General features: G+C 39.9%; 2 protein-coding genes across 2 annotated transcripts in view; one reads left to right on the forward strand and one right to left on the reverse strand.

Annotated features, from left to right (window-relative positions):
• Positions 1-8,274: 8,274 nt before the first annotated feature.
• On the reverse strand, positions 8,275-15,727 carry LOC139450427 (copper transport protein ATOX1-like). Its single transcript, XM_071232121.1, has 4 exons — positions 15,623-15,727; positions 13,129-13,204; positions 12,667-12,806; positions 8,275-9,516 (listed from the first exon to the last, which is right to left on the reverse strand). The coding sequence occupies exons 1-3, from the start codon at positions 15,629-15,631 to the stop codon at positions 12,676-12,678; spliced, it is 216 nt and encodes a 71-aa protein (XP_071088222.1). The 5' UTR covers positions 15,632-15,727; the 3' UTR covers positions 8,275-9,516; positions 12,667-12,675.
• A 1-nt stretch (position 15,728) lies between these two features.
• Positions 15,729-21,724, forward strand: part of LOC139450426 (acid ceramidase-like) — a 33,448-nt gene continuing 27,452 nt past the window's right edge. Inside the window, exon 1 of the mRNA XM_071232120.1 lies at positions 15,729-15,977. Within this exon, the coding sequence (XP_071088221.1) occupies positions 15,744-15,977 (234 nt within the window). The 5' untranslated portion in view covers positions 15,729-15,743. The remainder of the gene's footprint in view (positions 15,978-21,724) is intronic.

A 21,724-nucleotide genomic window follows, 5' to 3' on the forward strand; every position in this document is an offset into this window, starting at 1 on the left:
GTCCATTGCTTGCAGAACTTTTGTGTGGAACATATTATGGGGAACATATTTGTTGGGAACATATTTCATTGGAACAACATTGCATCTGGTTGTGTGACACAAACTTTTAATATGTTTCACCAGAATCTGTAGACCAGTTAATACCAATCTGAGGGGGTTAAGTCAACATAAGTGGCTTGCGATACGCTACCTGTGCCATACTGAATATACGGTATCCATGGTTCCCGTGTTCACCTGTCTACCTTTTTACTTCACACGTTTCCTGTCATGCAAGTGAAGTTCTACCTCGCGAGCAGATCAAGGTGTTACTGAAGTGGACTACATGTATATGTCCTATATCCCCACTCTCTTGTATATCACTCGTATCATCAGCTCATTACTCATTATATCACCATGGTTACAAGCATCTGTCTGCATGCACCGACCTTCCATCCATGAAGAGATGTGAGTCCCATCTTCTCTGTCTCAAGCTTGTGATTCAGTCGCCAGTGTGGGTTATAGTGTCAATATCACCATATTTTTTTTGCCAACTCCAAGGAGCACAGTTTTTGTCTCCCTTTGAGTGTAGGATAAAACGTGTCAGAGGTTTTTATGAGATTGAAAACCCGAACCCAAGGAATAAAAGCCCGAGGGGAAGTGTTTTATTTAACTTATTAACCGAAAAAAAGAAACTTAAAACAACATTTATCAACATTTCTGTGTTTCAAACATTCTTTCCATGAACCTTAGGAAATGGACGTAAAATATCTGTTGCTGGCAAAAAATTTCTGTTCCTGGCGTAAAATATCTGTTGCTGGCGTAAAATATCTATTCCTGGCGTAAAATATCTGTTGCTGGCGTAAAATATCTGTTTCTGGCGTAAAATATCTGTTACTGGCTTATGCGTATTTGAAAAAGACATTCTCAAAAGCATTGTGATTTATCAGCGCCTCTGTAGCCTAATGGTACACTCATTGCGCTAAAGATATGAAGGTTACATGTTCGATCCTCGGGAATATAACGAAAACATTTGTCATTTGATTTTACATTTCGTTACATTGTGTACAAATGCTAAATAAATTTCTAGCGAGAAACATTCATATGTTAAAATATAAAGGGAAGTTGTATTAATAAAATCCTGGGGATATTACAACATCCCTGTTTATGAGATTTTTAACCCGACAGGAGAACAATAGGATGACGTCACTGGAGGTTTACAGCCACAGGTCAAAGTGAACGTATGTGAGTGTGAGTTGTGAAGTCAGTGACAGAAGGTGTCCTTATGGCCCATCTCCGATCTCATGGAATCATGATCAAACTATAACAGGGTCACAGAATCATGATCCAACTGTAACAGTGTCACAGAATCATGATCCAACTGTAACAGTGTCACAGAATCATGATCCAACTGTAACAGTGTCTCAGAATCATGATCCAACTGTAACAGTGTCACAGAATCATGATCGAACTGTAACAGTGTCACAGAATCATGATCCAACTGTAACAGTGTCACAGAATCATGATCCAACTGTAACAGTGTCACAGAATCATGATCCAACTGTAACAGTGTCACAGAATCATGATCCAACTGTAACAGTGTCACAGAATCATGATCGAAATATAACAGTGTCACAGAATCATGATCCAACTGTAACAGTGTCACAGAGTCATGATCCAACTGTAACAGTGTCACAGAATCATGATCCAACTGTAACAGTGTCACAGAATCATGATCCAACTGTAACAGTGTGATGGGTTATGGTGACCTACCCGGGTAATCGCTTACTTGACTGTGTGAGCTGCAGTACCTCGGGCTCTGCTGTCAGTTGGTATATATGAACATAGTGCAATCTACAGCCTTACCTCTCCTGCCTTCTACCGTAGTTGCCCTGATAAGGGCCCAGTGAGCTACAAGATAGCAGCAACGTGTGGTATTAAACTATATAATGTTAATTCGGCCATTTTGAAGACTGATCACCGTTCCCACATTTTCTGAGCTATGTACATCATGTGTGGTTCAGTTATCTTGCTTCTCATCTACACATATCTTTATACTTCCATTGATTTTCTAAAGAAAAATGTCATTTTTACATTCATGATTTAAGAAATGTTGATATTTAGGACAGCTATACAGTTAGCTATGGTATCCCGAAGAATGACTGATCATGTTTCAGTATGCTTGAGACACCATTCAAAATCAGGTTTTTGAGACATGACCATGTAACCATGGTAAGGACAAGCCTGGCTGTAGCCATTGTTTGGCATGGATAGATTCTTATTGTTGCTCTTTCTAGAAATTATTATCAAAATAAGAAAAAAAAGTTGTCTTCTAGAGTTGATGAAAAAGTCAATGAAATTGTTAGGACGATCTCAAAACTAGTGCCACTAAGTTAGTGTTCCATGTCCATTTTAAATCTTGCTACTGTGCACTGGTGCATCACAACATTGCTCTCCGTTCCGACACTGGAGGTCATGCCCTTGATAGATACTCTACTTACCTTGATAGATACTCTACTTACCTTGATAGATATATTACTACCAGATAGGAATTATTTTCGGCTAGAAGATCCAATTATGTTTTTACTTACAGATATATAGTAAACCTAGCTTTAGATATTGGTTGTGAATCAAATATTAGTATTTGGAATGTTAGTAATAGGTATGTTTGTTATCATTATAGTTTGTTTTATGCTACAGCAACTTCCTTGAGCATGTTGTTCAAGGAAAACAATCCTTCTGAGGTGCATACCAACTTTCTGGCTAGGATGCAATGTTAAAATAATTTTGTGAAAGAAACGTTGGGTTTGTCTTTATGATTTAGGATATTGTTTTTTTAACAAAGATCAATGTATAATTTATCATGTGTGGGAAACTTTTAAATGTTTTATGATTGTGAAATATTTTTTATGAAAATTGAAATGTGTAATATATTTTGTTGTAAATTTTGTCGTATAATTTATTTTGTTAAACTATTGTGGAGTTTTGCTGTATGAGTTTAGTGCTCCTTGTCGTTGTAGAATTTATTATATTGTTTTTCTGTTTGTAAAACATTGCAATCAAAGCACTTGGACCAAGACATTCCGTCTCATGACAATATGTCCGTCACTCAGTCTTAAGGTAAAGTTACAAAGACGATAAACAAGATATCCATAAATATGCAAGCACTTCTCAGACTAGGAACATGTGCAGAGTTGTCTCCCCTTGCAGCCAGGATCTGCTGTTATAGGTTTTAGTCCACTTGGCTCTTGGGTTTCACTTGGGGTGACCCTGTTTGACCTGTAACTCTCTAATCTGTCCTCCCATGTTTAGCCGACACAGCATGATGGAACTGAAGCATTGTTCAAGGCCGTGTTTCACCCCCACTCACTAACTGTAGCCCTGCATGGAAGTCAGTTCCCAACAGTCTCACTGTGTCTCGCTTCACCCCTCCTGCCTGTAGGTACAAGGGAACAAGGTGTTATTACCAGATCCCATTCAGGTATGTCAGGGTGAAAGTTAATTAATATTCAATCAATCAGTCAATCAATCAATCAGTCTGTCAACACCTCTGTTATAGCTGGAATATTGCAGACTGACGTTAAATAATATTCAATCAATCAATCAGTCAATCAACTGAATCAAACCTTTAGAAGCCAGGGCTTGTTTCACAGAACAGTTTAACAAAGCACCATGAGACCATGTTCCTGATCCCCCGTTCATCTTAGCGTCAGCGATGAGTGAAACTTAAGACATTAGGAATCAAATACCAGTCTTGAAATCAAACCTTCTCCTTCACAACAAAAACAATGCTTAATATAAAATCAAATTTTGTTTAAATCATTGCGTCTTTATTTATTTTTCATGTTGATTTGTTTTGATGTAGAACTATGATTTTCTGTCCGTGTGTACCCAGATGTTGCTAAATGTTCTACACGTTGTGCTAGTTAAGAGCAAATCCAGTCTTTCAAGGATCAGCTGACCATTTCAGTGCTTTCGCAGAAACAGTTGTCAAAAGATACAACGTATTTATCATTGTTACTATGGATAGAGTCAAGCAACAATCTGATAATCCCCATGTAATGATTGTTAATCAGCATTAGCACATGTGAAATGAAGTGGAGGAAGCCTTAATCCTGGACCCTTGTTTTGAGAGCAATCTTAGCGCTGTGTTAGACTGGGAATTAAAATCATATTAGCGCTAAGATCTGGTTGTTGAGCAGGGTACCTGGACACAACACTTTGTATCTTAAATTCAAGTTTTTCTTGAGCCTGTTAGAAATCATGTCTTTGATGTTTGACATCAATAATTGTTCAAAGATTTGTTCCTCGGTGTGATCTGACAGCGGCGAAGGCACTGATTTCGTCAGCGTATTATGTGAACTGCTTTTGTTGTTGGTCCACATGGCAATACTAAATTTACTCATCATGTGGAGAACTGTTCCTATCCAAGCTGGATCTTTTCCATCAGAGTTACCTCCCTTAGTTGTACCAGGGTCTGCCAATACAGTACTGGGCTTCACTCCCAAATTCGCCCTGATTACGATCCATGGTGTGTCATCACAAACTAGACCAGTGGGTCCACTCAAGTGCAAATTGTCCTTCCCCGCACATTAAGTGGCCCCCGTCATGTAACTGTGAAAGCAATTTAAACCCTAAAATTGCTCACCCTCACTAAGAACACACAAATAATTTCTTTTTATGTGAAAAGGGTGAGTGTGAAGTGAGTTTTAACACTACTCCATCAGCGTCCTGGTGGTGAACTCCAGAATGTGCTTCACGCGTTGTTCACACATTGTTCACACGACCCCCCTGGATCTAGGATGGAATTGATCCCCAAGCAACCTCTCATGGTCGTAAGGACGACCAAATGGATCATGGGTGACTGTGCTCGCAATATCGTTCACTGGATTGTCTTGTCCAGATTGATTTTTGAAAGGCTGCCATCATATAACTGGAAGATTGCCAAGTGTGGCGTTAAACAAGAAATAAACCAACATTGTACAAAGAATCAAATCCAGATCTTTGGTTGTTTTGTTTTTTTGTTGTTTAACACTGCACTCAGCAATATTATGGCAGTCTGTAAATAATCTAGCCTGGATCAGACAATCCAGTGACTGACATCATAAGCATCAATCAATCAATTAGGATACGATGACATCCATCAACCAAGTCAGAAAGACTGACCACCCGATCCCTTTAGTCGCTCTTACGACAAGTATGGGTTGCTGAAGATCTATTCTACCCCGGATCTTCATGGGTATCTCCAATGTGAGTAGCGTTTTAACCACGAGACCACTTAACAACTTGGGAAGTTGTCTACCCCACAATCCCCATGTCAGCCTCTAAGCCTGTACTTGGTCATGGGTACCGGTAAGTCAAAATCTGTTTTTAATCTGTGTCAACTAAGATAATGTTTATAGATTTAGGGAAACTAGACAAGAAACTTGGTCGGAACAGATCTCCGTCATTCTCTCCGTGTCCACATGTCATGGATGCAGCTTCAGAGTCTTGTGAATGCCAAGTGTCACTCACTGTTCACTGTGATAATAAATTGTTTTTATCTATTACTGATGTTTGTGGTAATTGTTGCTTGTTGAAAGGGAGATTTAGTTCCAAAACAATCATTTGAGCATGCCCCAAGTGTATGGAGGCTAATATAAGTAGACACATTGCAACTACATTTATAACAAACACGCTTGTAACGCACTGACAGATATAATAAACCTATTTTTTCCCCAGACCATTTGCTGTATATATGGTTATAACGAACTAAAATTTAGCTGTCCCTTTGAGTTTGTTATAACCGTAGTTTACTGTATTATTATTATTATTATCATCATTACTTTCTTCTTTGAGAGGCATTTAGAAGTTGGAGTACTAAGTAAGGATAAGGTATATGGATGAACAACTTCTTAATTACAATTAGGAGCAACGTTTCGGTGTTGGTTCTAACACTGTTATCAAGCAAGTGAAACGTCGCTCCTAATTGTAATAAAGAAGTTGTTCATCCATATATCTTATCCTTACTTAATCGTTACTCCCATTCAATAACTTTTGGTGTTCAAGGCACCAAGATTTTTTTAGTGACAAGAGATTGGTTTTTATTCTGAGACAAAATCCTTCGAACAGACCCCCACATTTTTGTCTCCATTGTGGGAATTCCGTGTAACGTGGGGACTGGCTTGTCGTAATCCAGAGATGTGGATAATTTTGTACTGATTTTGTGTCCGACTAAAATTAGTTTAATTACTTAATGGAACCGTGCTGCCTGCTGCATGTGTCATGTTTCCACTGATCAAAGTGTAGCTATTTGCCCGACCTGCTGAACTATAGGAGGAAATGTGCTCCAAGATGGCTCCTGAACCCTTGCCTGACAGTGGCAGCAGGTGAGCCGTATTCCTGACAACTGGCACAGATAACTCCAAGATGGCCCCTGAACCCTTGCCTGACAGTGGCAGCAGGTGAGCCGTATTCCTGACAACTGGCACAGATAACTCCAAGATGGCTCCTGAACCGTAGCCTGACAGTGGCAACCGGTGAGCCGTATTCCTGACAACTGGCACAGATAACTCCAAGATGGCCCCTGAACCGTTGCCTGACAGTGGCAGCAGGTGAGCCGTATTCCTGACAACTGGCACAGATAACTCCAAGATGGCTCCTGAACCGTAGCCTGACAGTGGCAACCGGTGAGCCGTATTCCTGACAACTGGCACAGATAACTCCAAGATGGCCCCTGAACCCTTGCCTGACAGTGGCAGCAGGTGAGCCGTATTCCTGACAACTGGCACAGATAACTCCAAGATGGCTCCTGAACCCTTGCCTGACAGTGGCAACCGGTGAGCCGTATTCCTGACAACTGGCACAGATAACTCCAAGATGGCCCCTGAACCCTTGCCTGACAGTGGCAGCAGGTGAGCCGTATTCCTGACAACTGGCACAGATAACTCCAAGATGGCTCCTGAACCCTTGCCTGACAGTGGCAGCAGGTGAGCCGTATTCCTGACAACTGGCACAGATAACTCCAAGATGGCTCCTGAACCGTTGCCTGACAGTGGCAGCAGGTGAGCCGTATTCCTGACAACTGGCACAGATAACTCCAAAACAATGTCTGATATGATCAAATAGTTTTTTTATTTACTTTCTTTGACTGCTGGACAGGTATGAGCTTTACAGAGACAAAACATGTGAATATCAGTTAGACATAGACACTGTGAAACCACTGGGAATGTACTCCAGACATTCCATCATAACATCCAGTAACCATGGTAACAACTTTGCTAAACAAATCATAAAGTTCATAATTTCATAAAAGCAAGCTCTAACTCCCATAAAGAGACCCTATTACTGTATCCGATGTAATAAGCGCCCATAGCAATATTTGTTTTTATATTGGCAAGTGAACAATCCCAATAAGCGCCCTTCCGAATGCTCAGTGTACAGAAACTTATTTATTCAAGTATAATACGCACCAAAATTATAATCTAATTAGCGCCCCCTATTTCTAATTTTGAGAGCGCCCTGGGTGCTTATTACGTCAAATATGGTAACCAAAGCAGCTTCAGTATAGTGGTAATATGATAATATCAGAGACCACATACCCGTATATGGTCTGTCGTAAGATACTTATTAATTCTGATACATAGCACTTTCACTGGATGATAGCAATTGTAGATGCTGAGTCAGGGCTGGTGATGAATACTGTAAGATACCTAATCAAGCATACAGATAATGGACACTGGACAGATAAAACATCCTCACAACCAATGGGAATGGCAGATGTTGCAAATACCAAGTTATGTCCCTTGTTTGAACTGTCCACTAGGGGGAGCACAATGCAGACATACAGTAAATATAGCACTTATATCACATGCTGTAACAAAGAGTTGTAATAACCCAGATAGCAACAAAAACAAAGCTCCACACCATACTGATGGTCGTCTATTGTTGCTTCTTGGAAACCAGACATGCATCCTTCAGGTCAGGACATTTTCACAGACATTTGGGGATGAATAATGAAAAAAGTAGTTTTCATAAACAGTGTAAGAATTTTGTTTGATGAAGATCCTAAAGACACCCATTGCAATTCTATGATTGCTTGAAACCAACTGTTTGATTGTGTGAGTACTGGCTGCGATGCTGCACCAGGTGTTTGGTTGTGTGAGTACTGGCTGTGATGCTGCACCAGGTGTTTGATTGTGTGAGTACTGGCTGTGATGCTGCACCAGGTGTTTGATTGTGTGAGTACTGGCTGCGATGCTGCACCAGGTGTTTGGTTGTGTGAGTACTGGCTGCGATGCTGCACCAGGTGTTTGGTTGTGTGAGTACTGGCTGCGATGCTGCACCAGGTGTTTGGTTGTGTGAGTACTGGCTGCGATGCTGCACCAGGTGTTTGATTGTGTGAGTACTGGCTGCGATGCTACACCTGGTGTTTGATTGTGTGAGTACTGGCTGCGATGCTGCACCAGGTGTTTGATTGTGTGAGTACTGGCTGCGATGCTACACCTGGTGTTTGATTGTGTGAGTACTGGCTGCGATGCTGCACCAGGTGTTTGATTGTGTGAGTACTGGCTGCGATGCTACACCTGGTGTTTGATTGTGTGCGTACTGGCTGCGATGCTGCACCAGGTGTTTGATTGTGTGAGTACTGGCTGTGATGCTGCACCAGGTGTTTGATTGTGTGAGTACTGGCTGTGATGCTACACCTGGTGTTTGACTCTCTGTGGCTACTCAGATGTGGTCAGAGCTAACAGGATGGAATCAGTACAGCACCTGCCATATAAAACACTAAAAAATATAACATTTCCCTCCAAAAATGAACAATATTGAGATTCACAGAATTACTTGTCAACGTTTTAAAAACAGTTTGAAACATCTGTGACGCTTCATCTGTGACGTTTCAGCCATTCTGCATGCTATGGTTCTGCCATGAGTATTTCAGTAGGAATGTTAAACACATATATCCACCATAAGAAGACTTTCCATTTAACTATACTGATGGAAAGAAATTGACAGATTGACACACAGGATTGGCTGACGCTGATGTACCCTGCAGATAACCGGTGCTACTTCACTTACTTCGCCATTCTCAGACTAGGAAGCATATATATCATGATAATATGACTGCGGCAATTAGTTTACATGTGTCTACTTCTTTCTCCCATGAGTATTATACATGAGAGAGAGAGCATGTACAGTGGTGCTTGCCATGTGCTTAACATATCACGGTGGACGAATGTGCACAGGGATTCCTACAGAACAGGCAGCATTATGTACAGAACTGTATCAAGCATCAGAAATATTGTAAGCTGATCATCAATATCATTATCAATTTCATTCTAGATTTGTTAGACAATTTCATCTGACTTTGACATGATTGTGATACATTAGTCGACTATTCGGATACCCTGGGTACAGCCTGTTGGTACAATAATTACAACTGGTTCTGATTAACATGTATGTGTGAGATATCCTTATGCCAGGTAAAGAGATGGTAGCAAAGAAGATGTCGATGGAGAATCACTTCACACAGCTTCTTCTCCAGCACCGCTCAGCCTTGACCTTGGGGAACAACACCAAGGAGAGAATGAGTTGCAACACGATATATTGACTTCCAGTTATCAAGTAACAACATCTAGGAGAGAATGAGTGGCAACACAATATATTGACTTCCAGTTATCAAGTAACAACATCTAGGAGAGAATGAGTGGCAACACAATATATTGACTTCCAGTTATCAAGTAACAACATCTAGGAGAGAATGAGTGGCAACACAATATATTGACTTCCAGTTATCAAGTAACAACATCTAGGAGAGAATGAGTGGCAACACAATATATTGACTTCCAGTTATCAAGTAACAACATCTAGGAGAGAATGAGTGGCAACACAATATATTGACTTCCAGTTATCAAGTAACAACATCTAGGAGAGAATGAGTGGCAACACAATATATTGACTTCCAGTTATCAAGTAACAACATCTAGGAGAGAATGAGTGGCAACACAATATATTGACTTCCAGTTATCAAGTAACAACATCTAGGAGAGAATGAGTGGCAACACAATATATTGACTTCCAGTTATCAAGTAACAACATCTAGGAGAGAATGAGTGGCAACACAATATATTGACTTCCAGTTATCAAGTAACAACATCTAGGAGAGAATGAGTTGCAACACGATATATTGACTTCCAGTTATCAAGTAACAACATCTAGGAGAGAATGAGTGGCAACACAATATATTGACTTCCAGTTATCAAGTAACAACATCTAGGAGAGAATGAGTGGCAACACAATATATTGACTTCTAGTTATCAAGTAACAACATCTAAGAGAGAATGAGTGGCAACACAATATATTGACTTCCAGTTATCAAGTAACAACATCTAGGAGAGAATGAGTTGCAACACAATATATTGACTTCCAGTTATCAAGTAACAACATCTAGGAGAGAATGAGTGGCAACACGATATATTGACTTCCAGTTATCAAGTAACAACATCTAGGAGAGAATGAGTTGCAACACAATATATTGACTTCCAGTTATCAAGTAACAACATCTAGGAGAGAATGAGTGGCAACACGATATATTGACTTCCAGTTATCAAGTAACAACATCTAGGAGAGAATGAGTGGCAACATCTAGGACTTGGTAGCAGTCAGTGTATGGCATTAGTGACTTAGGATTCATTCTGTGACAACAAAGTTACTTTCAGGGTATAAACAGCAATATTCTGGTCGTGGCTGCTGTAAACAAAGGTAGTGCAATCTGAAGTCAGTTCACAGACAACTTGCTTAAATCACCAATACCCACAATCATGAACTTATTTGTGACATTAAAGAAATTGATTAAAAAAAACCAAAACAACAAAATGAAATTTAATAACAGGACAAACTAGCATATGTCCACAGTAAACTTGTGTGTTCCACAAATTCCGTAATGTTTTCTCTTTGGATGAAAAAACGTACGTTTGTAACCATCTTCTCGAGGCAAGGGAGTTCACTGACATTAAAAGTCCAGTTACCTTTCATGCCGAACTAGGCCGGAATTTCAAAGCTCGATCGAAGAGCCACCAGTGGCTATTGCAAGTTATGTCCATTCTATTTACCAGATTCCACCTCCCATATCATTTGCATTTTCTTCAAACAAAATGGCAATGCCCAGTCAAAGACGATCTGATAAAAATATCAAGATCTATATTGTAATAAAACGAGTCTTTTGCCGCTAAGTGCATCAAATCATTCGAGCTACTTGGTCAAAGACATGAAAAGATAGGGAAAATATCTTTCAATGGCCAGTTGATGGTACACCGGCTTTGCAAATGGTACAATTGACCGAAATCTGCCCGGTTATAGCCATGTTGTTTACAAACAGGATGTCGATTTTGTTAAGCAATTGATTGGACAATGCATAGACTCATTAGGCCAGCCAAAGAATAACTCAGAAATTCCAGCCTAGTATGGCAAGGGTTGAAACTGGACTTTCATAGTTGGTAAACTCTCTCGGGAAGATGGTATGTGACACAAACACTCTTCCTCAACACAGATATGTTTTTAAGAAACAAGACAAGTGGGTGATTGTGTCTGGACCAGTGGATGATTGTGTCTGCACCAGCGGATGAATGTGTCTGGACTAGTGGGTGATTGTGTCTGGACAAGAGGGTGATTGTGTCTGGTCTAGTGGGTGACTGTGTCTGGAGTAATGGATGATTGTGTCTGGAATAGTGAGTGATTGTGTCTGGACTAGTGGGTGACTGTGTCTGATTGTGTCTGGACCAGTGGATGATTGTGTCTGCACCAGCGGATGAATGTGTCTGGACTAGTAGGTGATTGTGTCTGGACTTGTGTATGATTGTGTCTGGACCAGTGGGTGATTGTGCCTGGTCTAGTGGGTGACTGTGTCTGATTGTGTCTGCACCAGCGGATGAATGTGTCTGGACTAGTGGGTGATTGTGTCTGGACTTGTGTATGATTGTGTCTGGACCAGTGGCTGATTGTGTCTGGTCTAGTGGATGACTGTATCTGGACTAGTGGATGATTGTGTCTGGACCAGTGGATGATTGTGTCTGGACCAGTGGATGATTGTGTCCGGACCAGTAGATGATTGTGCCTGGACCAGTGGATGATTGTGTCTGGACAAGTGGGTGATTGTGTCTGGTCTAGTGGATGATTGTGTCTGGAATAGTATATGATTGTGTCTGGACCAGCGGATGAATGTGTCTGGACTAGTGGGTGATTGTGTCTGGACTTGTGTATGATTGTGTCTGGACCAGTGGGTGATTGTGTCTGGTCTAGCGGGTGATTGTGTCTGGAATAGTATATGATTGTGTCTGGACGAGTGGGTGACTGTGTCTGCACCAGCGGGTGACTGTGTCTGGACTAGTGGGTGATTGTGTCTGGACTTGTGTATGATTGTGTCTGGACCAGTGGGTGATTGTGTCTGGTCTAGTGGGTGATTGTGTCTGGAATAGTATATGATTGTGTCTGGACGAGTGGGTGACTGTGTCTGCACCAGCGGGTGACTGTGTCTGGACTAGTGGGTGATTGTGTCTGGACTTGTGTATGATTGTGTCTGGACTTGTGTATGATTGTGTCTGGACTTGTGTATGATTGTGTCTGGACCAGTGGGTGATTGTGTCTGGTCTAGTTGGTGACTGTGTCTGGACCAGCGGATGATTGTGTCTGGACCAGTGGCAGAAGTATTGTCACCTGCTGTTCCTACTTCGGCCCATCGTAACTGACTTCCTTGCCAGTCTTCTTCAGGATTTCCAGGAGTTCGTCGGCTGAGAGCGTGGACGTCACTGTCACCTTCTTTGTTTCCAAGTCTGTTGTGATGTCACTGTTTTCCGCTGTAGAACATCAAGTGGAGTGATTGAGTGAAACATCTAAGCACCAATACACCAAAAAGTAACTGGACGATAAGGATTCGAACAGGAGATGCTGATTGACATCCATAATTGTGGCAGCACTCTCTTTATATGCACACTCAATGTTCATACATGTTCACTAGTGTTCAATCATTCAGACTGCAATGCAAATCTACATTGAACATATTATATTTTACCATCTGCTCATTCACCATGTTCACATGGCCAACAGAAAGGTATTATCAACTTTTTGAGAATTGTCATGAAATTGTACAATTGTTTCCATGGTTACAAGACAACTTACAATGTTTCTTGAGTACCCTCTCTGCTGCTCCCGAGCATCCCTCGCAGGTCATCGCCATGGTGAAGACGTGGGTCACCTGTGGGACACAACCAGCAGGTGCAGGGATCAGAACACGAGACATGGACGAACAACGTAAACATCCCCCAAAACTTATGTTATTCTCTCAAAAATGGTGGAGCAATGTCCTTGTTGTCAATGAATGGATGCAGGCGATGAGAGAATTCTCCCATATTTCGCCATATTTTCATGCCAAACACCTGGATTCGATTCCAGACATGGGTATAATGTATGGAGCCAATTTCTGGTGTCCCCCTGCGTGATATTGCTGGAACATTGCTAAAAGCGGCGTAAAACAACTCTCACTTTTCTAAGGAAGTCACCTACCCATCTTGCCAAAACAAGGAATGCATAGTCAAAAGTATAAGGTTGGAGTGTTCTGAATCTGTGGGAGCCATGTACATGGTGTAGTTAGGTAGCTCAAGGATGGTGCGAACTGTATTATTAGCATGATTAAGATTGTTCGTGGTTCAAGTGTTTCCCAATGTGGCAACAAAAGTGGTGACACTGAGAATCTCACCTGAGTGTCTTCTGAGGTCAAATATATCAAGACAAGTTGACAGCAGTTACAAATATCTGAGGCTTGCTGAGGATATTTTTACTAATGGGGCTTGACATATTTGAGTTTGGATGACATAAAGGTGAGATTCTATTTATCATCCAAAATCATTCTTCCACCTATTTCAGTTTGTAACCAGTGCCTGGAGTGTAAAAAGCACAGCCAACCCGCTTCAGCAGCAGACATTAGTGATGTCATTTTACTGTGACTTCACAGTAACTGATGATGTCACAATTGTCTGCAAAGCAGTGTGATGCGATTTCATTGTAGCAATAACTCCTTGGAGATATGGAGATAGAGGATACTTCATGTGTCGAGTGAATTAATATTTCTCTCATCTCCTTTTCCCCCCGTCACGAGATGAGGGAACACTGATATTACACAAAACACATGGAATATCCTATTTGTTATATACTTATATATTCTTTCATTACAAATGTAAAACCTTGAAACGTAAATTTTCACTACCTAACACACAGGGACATATTTCTGACTTAAAAAGAAATTTCATGTTTGCAAAATCTAAAAAAATATATACAAAAGTGACGACCTCTCATACCACAAAATGGCCACGCCAAGTCAAGACTATCTTATCAATAATCAAAGTCTATTTTGTAATAAAACGAGTCTTACTTCACATAATGCATCAAATCAAGTGAGCACCTTGATTAAAAACATGAAAAGATTTGAAAAATATCTGTTTTGGCGGTACACATGCTTTGCATAATCCTGTAATCGACCAAAATCTGAACGGCAGTTTACGAACTGGATGTCGATTTCATTACGCGATTTTGATTGGACTATGCATAGACTCATTAGTCCAGCCAAAATTTAACTCCATAAATCCAGCCTAGTTCAGCAAGGATGGAAAATGGACTTTCATAGTCAGTTAATTCCCTTCCCCCAGGAAGACAAAAATAACAACTTGATTGACGTGTTAAATAAGAAATTTACAGTTCATAACAAAAAACATTTCCGAGAGAGTGAGTGAGTTGGGTTTAACGCTGCTTTCAACATTATTCCAGTTACATCATGGCGTGTCAGCTTAATGTGGGAGGAAAGCACGAAGTAATGCAAGTTTCAGACATTACCACTTTGGTGAAACCCACAAGCATGGGTATGGTGCTGACAAACCTAGAAACATAATCGGGTCAGACTGGGATTCAAACCCACAATCAAAGGTTTCTGGTGTGCCCAAGGGACGCAACTCTGCACAGCTAATCGCGGCAGTTTGTACGACTGGGCCACCCGTGCCACCATTTTCAGGAGAATAACAAACGACAAGAAGTGATATGAACTCCATAAATTCTATCTGTCATTATTTCGCCTTGTCAATGTGCAGCTAACGTAAAATGGACTTCAACAGCTTGTGTACGGGCCTGACACTTAAGATAAAGGGAGACAATTTGATTGGAGACAACTCATGTATGACAATAGTTCTGTCCAAGTGTAATCTTCACTGCAATGAAAGTATAGAGTAAATCTTGGAGATCTCTTGTGGAAGACAGTTTTGCATGATGACACAGTACACGAGGAACATAGACTTCTCTTCAAATGTTTCGTGAACAAACTCCCATATTCGACAATGTTCGAAAAGAAGAGCCGGTAGCATTCAAATCAAGAAGCTTGTTCGTAAACATGTTAAACAACACGTGGCAACTTGTTGACCGATTGAGTCCATTAAAGCTAACATCTGTGCAGCTGGTGTGCATCACAGCATGATTCAACATCAGACGATTCACAGTCAGACATCAGATTCAGGCCGAGACGACTCTATATTCAGCATATCAGGATTTACAGCGGGTAGAATCGATACTATTAATCTAATTTAAATATTTCAGAAAATCTCACGTTCCGACATAAAATGTGGTGACTTACTTGAGCCATATTGAAATTGATTCAAAATAATTCGTGTAAATGGGGAAGACGGAGTTTATCACAAGCTTGGTCGCTGATCCCGGATGTGTAAGCACATTAAACCGGTTCAAGATTGTCCATAATGTTCTATGTTGAAATCGAGAAACCAGTTCGTGTTTCCTCACACCGTATGGACATGCGCGATAAACCCGGAAGCAGGGGAAGCGTGCACATGTTGTCATGTGACGCATGTGACAGTGACGCTTCAGCGCTGGTCAGCTGTCACTACACAAGTTTACACTCTGAGGAAAGGATGCTTTGGACGGTTGTCGTGTTGATGGGATGCGCTGTCATTTCGGTGGCACAGATTCCCAAGGTAATGTGAACTGTCATGAAGTTTCCTTAATTTGCGGCAAAGCAAATTGCGGTAACTGTGGTAATGTAAGGCTGGTGACGAGGTGGAGGCGAGATTTGCATGTGGACGACCCTTCAGAACCAAATAATTTGCCAAATAAGCTTTGTCATCCCATTCTTATTACAGGAAGCATGACAATGTCAGTATGCATATCAGCATGGTAATTTAAAACTGGAAATTTCTTCTTCTTTTTATGAAATTGTTTATGAAAGTTCATGTTTTTCTTTCATCTCACGTTTGCCCCTTTCATGCATAATTGATATGTTAAAGGGGCACTGATCTAACGCAATTCCCCGGGACTGGTTGTTGCCTTTGTTATTGTTTTTCCCCAGTGAGTACCCGGATGTATAGCAGAAATCTAGACTAGTTCGCGACCTCTGCTGCGCCATTCGTAAGCGCATTAGTCACTTTTATTGTTAGTAATAAGGGCGTATGGTCACATTGATCAACAAAATGAAATAGCATCGGTAATGGTGACGAAGTCACTTGCTTGGTAATTTTGCGATTTTCGTTTACACTATTTTGACTTGCAACACAAAGTAAATATTTCACCTGAGCATTGCTTTTTTATAGTGTTTATATTTTTTTTACTGTCAAATGTGTAACACATTTATTAAACGTCTAAATATTCAGTTATTTTACAAAGTGACTGAAAAACATTTCTATCTGTATTATCATGATAACAAATTCCAAACATTTTGATGTTTAATGTCATCACCAAGAGACTGAAAATGTTACGTTGAAAAGCTGCTAATCCTACATAATAATCTGTTGTGATGTTTGTAGGCCTTTTTGATCGTCTTAATCAATCTGGACAGATTTTTTAGTCGAAATGACTGAAATATTTACACATTTTATAAATTGCCTGAGAGAATCACATTTTACAAATTCACGGTAATATATACGAGCTTACAAAGGAAAAGACCTGTGAAAATAACGTCTATCGCGCATTGAAGAATTTCCCAACCAAGACGTAGAGAAACAAGAACGAATCGGTTTAAAAGAAGGAAAACAAAATGCAAATATCATAATTACAACCTACCAAATTTATGTGTATAAATTTTAGGCAGCTTCCTTGTTCGAGGAATGTATCCGTGAATATCCACACAAAGGAACAATATCCCACTCGTCTGCAGCTGTACAAAGAAACTTATTCGATGTCACGTGTCTCACTAACAATCAAATATTTTAAAAGATATATATCGTTTCGGGATATTATAACCCGTGTTCGTTTCTCTACTGATCACTTGGATTGTTTCAGGTGTTTTACATAGGTGTCACGTCTCAATGGTCGGCTGAGAAAGCCCACGTGACAACTATTTTCATAACGTCCACGGTTCCTAAAAAATCCATTGAGTGATAGATAACAATGATCAATCAATCAACGTATTATCAGATAACCCTTTGAACAAAGTATGTTGTTTTTACATCGGCATTTCACGCCAATATATGAGTGTATTCCCTTTGTTTTAGTAAACCTAGACATGTAAACACTCACTCTTGACATATCCACTGTGCAAGATAACAGTGATTAATCAATCAACGTATTTTCTGTTAATCCTTTGATGACTAGGAACGATCCATTGATTTACAAAACAAAGTAAATCAACTGATCATTCATCTCTTGCTGGGCTGCCACGTGCATATTACATAACACACATTTCACCTCACTTCAAGCCTGGATTTAGATTGAATAATTACCCCAGACACAATAAATGCCAAATGGGAACCTTTGTCAGGTAATGTAAGTGGTGGTACCACTAATTGTACCTGTAATAAATTCATTAACTGAGCATCAAGTGAATGACTACAAATACAAAAGTGTAGGGTTATACCAGAAAACGTGGATGACAACAAGGTAGTAGTAATCGTATTATCGACGCAAGCCGAAATCCGAAAATCCTTTCACTGCATGGATACTCTTTTTAGTATTAAACTATAACCATCTGGGGTATTTCCAAATGACATCTGATGAGCTCCGCTGTTCTTTTTGTCTGTTTGTTTAGGCTGAAGAAATTAATTAACATGCGCCCTTTGTCGAAATCTTTATAGATTAACAGTTAACCAATCAGTGTTTATGCAAAAATGTCGTAAAACAAATATTGCCTCCAGCCTCCAAGTTTATTTAGCTGTCCTTGAAGACGGTAGCCCAGTCTCTGGTCACGCTCAGTTGCGTTGCGTATCATCCGGGTACTCACGGGGGAAAAAACAATAACAAAGGCAACAACCAGTCCGGGGAATGACGTTAGATTAGTGCCCCTTTAAATCTTTTAAATGTGGGGATCCTGAGATTCTTATGTTGCTAAAAAAATAGGTTGGTAAGAAATAATTAATAAGAAACTATTTATATTGTTGCAAAGAGTATAGACATTGGGCCTAAAGTACTGTCACAAATGCTAGAAAAAAGCTTTTGGCCTGTAAAAAGGATATCATTTTTCACAGACTGTTGTTATTGGAATATCGAGTAACTACCAATCGACCTACCTGTGGATTGAGGTATTTTAGTCACAAGGTGTCCTATCAACAAGTTTACAGGAGACAAATTCGAACGAAAGCAGGAAGTTCATATTTATTTTAAGTCTGAAAGGGACTATAGAAATATGAGCATGTTACAATGATAATAGTGTAGTCTTCATAAAACATTTAATCCACACACAAAAATCATTTGGAGAAAATTCTAGTTGTGCATCTTCTAAAATGACAAAATGGCACCGCGTTTGTTTTGTCAACACTGCTCCCATGATGCATGTTACATTACACTTGCATAGCCATAACCATGGTACACGACATGGAGTCTGTACTGGGAAATGAATACAAGTTCTTAACGCTTTAGAGAGATAGAGGGAAACCATTTATTAATTTATATAGGGTGAATTACAGAAGTGCCCAAGCTATGGGTTTTTTAATTCATACCAACAAGTCTACGGAATGATGAGTAAAACAAAAAAGGTATAGGGGTGGTCTCAAAAACAAAACCGGGATGCAAAAGGACATAAGAAAACTGGGGCGGTCGGGTAGCCTAGTGGTTAAAGCGTTCGCTCGTCACGCCGAAGACCCGGGTTCGATTCCCGACATGGGTACAATGTGTGAAGCCCATTTCTGGTGTCCCCCGCCGTGATATTGCTGGAATATTGCTAAAAGCGGCGTAAAACCAAACTCACTCACTCACATAAGACAACTTTGATACAGGGTGATAAGTAAACTACGGCTAAAACAAACTCAAAGGGACCTCTTATTTTAGTTAATTATAACTGTAGTTCGTTATAACCATATACAGTCAAGTCCCGTTAATCTGACATCGATGGTTGCATATGATTGTGTCGGATTAACGAGTTTGTCGGATAAACGAAATTTAGTAGTATCAACGTTCGTGATCGAAAATCGGACAACTACACGATAGATAAGGATTCAAACACTGTATAAAAAATATAAAATATATATTCATATTGTTATGTTAAATTGTTGGCGGAATATGTTTTCTAATCATTCAACCTCTAAAGTTTAACACAAAACAACTGACAGATTCAAAATACTTTAAAAAGCATAGTATGGAATGGAAGTCGCAATTTTGAAACTGGTACCCAAAGCTTAAGAAAGCTGCTTTCTAAGTGGCTTACTTCGACTTCCTGTTAGTCATTTCATTGGTAGGTCATAGTTCGCGAAAGGTTGTTCTGACGTGACTTGTAATGGGATGTCCTCGTCGATAGCGAGAACTTGTATCTGTTCTTATTAAGATTGAGGTAATCTAAGCATGTGAATTATCCTGTTTTCTTTATGTAAAGCATTAATTGTTTATTGTTAAGCAAGTTTATCGCTGCAGCTTTGTAATATGCAGCTACCAGCCGACTCGCCTCGCATCAAAACACTGGCTGTGTACTCGCGGGCAGATGACCACGGAGTACGCTGATCACTGTGTCGGATTAACGAGACTGATTAATGAGTGATTTCGGTATTTCATTGCAAATTGTACTTTTAACATCCTGACAATCATGCCTACACAAGTCCAGTCCAGTTGAAGCCAGTGTGAAACTATCCGTATTTATCAATAATTTGTTCATTTGACACTATCATCATGAGGACTACCAGTGTGAGAGTGTTTTGTTTACATTACCAAGTTTACAGTTTGTCAGGGTCAACTATAAATCAAACATGGTGTTGGCTTCCTTGTAGCTGACTCTGTCCTACATCCTGGTGCAGACGAGAGTTCTCTCTTATGTCAGGTTGAAGGAAATTGGGATTGAATACAAATACTGTCTGCGTTGTGAGTGACGTGCAACAATCTACATGGATGCTTCTTGTGAACAATTGCTACACGTGACCAGGCTTTTTATGTGTAATAAAAGTGAGAGTGTGGTAGCTCGGATGATTGTTTGGTTTACAGATTGTAATGATCATGATGAAATAAGCAGTTACTATTGTTAGTGACATTAGAGTGAGTGAGTTGGGTTGAACGCCGCTTTTAACAGTATTCCAGTTATATGACGGCATGTCAGCTAAATGTGGGAGGAAAGCCCGAAGTGATGCAGGAATGAGCTTTATCTAGTAGAAGTATCGCTTTGGTAAGTAGGCCTCAATTAATAAATTTGTCCAGAAAAACATAGTTTACTCAAACTGTTCATATTATTCCAGAATTTGGAAATTTATCAATTGCGAGATTGTGAGGGAATAAGCTGGTTTCATCTCTGGCCTGTGTTGTTGACTTGTAGTGTAGCTTGAGTTGGGTATGGAAATATGTAGTAATTTGAGGATAGCTGGTAGTATAGAATTACTGCAACATGGCTAGACAGTGTTGTGTTTGTGTGACATCTGTAGCAGGATGTTAAACCCCATGCCACCTCCCCCACCTGCTGTAACAGTGTTGTGTTTGTGTGACATCTGTAACAGGATGTTAAACCCCATGCCACCTCCCCCACCTGCTGTAACAGTGTTGTGTTTGTGTGACATCTGTAACAGGATGTTAACTCTTTCATCACTGGCTGCCCCAGAGTTATGTCCCTTGAAACCCTGTAGTCCCTGACACTGACAAGGCCTGCACACTGGCCTACCTGGCAGTATTATTGGAAAATCACACTATCTATCATTTTTGATGCACTTTTTCTACCAGAAACTTGCTTTTAATATACGTTTTTCATATACCATTGTAAAGAGGATTAAGTATACTGTAATATTCTTTGTTGTTATTGTCTGTTTGTTATTTTCTAATTACAGGTGTTAACAAGTGAAATAAAACTTGAAAACACTGAAAAAATGAAAAAAGACAATGAATTTTGGCTCAAATTGTATTAAAAATCACAAAATTAAATCACAGATACAAGGTAAACATAACACAGTGGTCTTGTCATCTTGGACGGCACAGGTAATCCCAGGTGTTACAGGTAAATTCTCTTCATGCACATCTGTAAACAAATAAACAAGTTTACAACTATTGGTACTGACTTTGTTTTCTATACTGATGTCACATATTACTTATGATACACTTACAGCCTCTTAGGTAAACTCGTTAACACAGTTAAACTTGTTAACGCAGGTAAACTCGTTAACACAGGTAAAAACACAAATATTTGATTTATTTTGTTCTTTTTCAGGATTTGAAACAAAAATTAAGTTTTTAAGTTTTTAAATAGTAATTTATCACATTACCTGAACATTGAACCACAGCTATTATAACAATGACATCACAGAGAAGATATCACAGATTGATCTGAAAG

Source organism: Haliotis cracherodii, unplaced genomic scaffold (genome assembly GCF_022045235.1).
Source record: "Haliotis cracherodii isolate W230 unplaced genomic scaffold, xgHalCrac1.p SCAF_8, whole genome shotgun sequence".
Lineage (NCBI taxonomy): Eukaryota > Metazoa > Mollusca > Gastropoda > Lepetellida > Haliotidae > Haliotis > Haliotis cracherodii.

Bases quoted from the DNA above. Each gene is read 5' to 3' on its own strand.
- LOC139450427 (XM_071232121.1), bottom strand. The intron at 12,807-13,128 runs GTAAGTTGTCTT...GATGTTCTACAG, and splicing joins GAGGGTACTCAAGAAACATT to CGGAAAACAGTGACATCACA.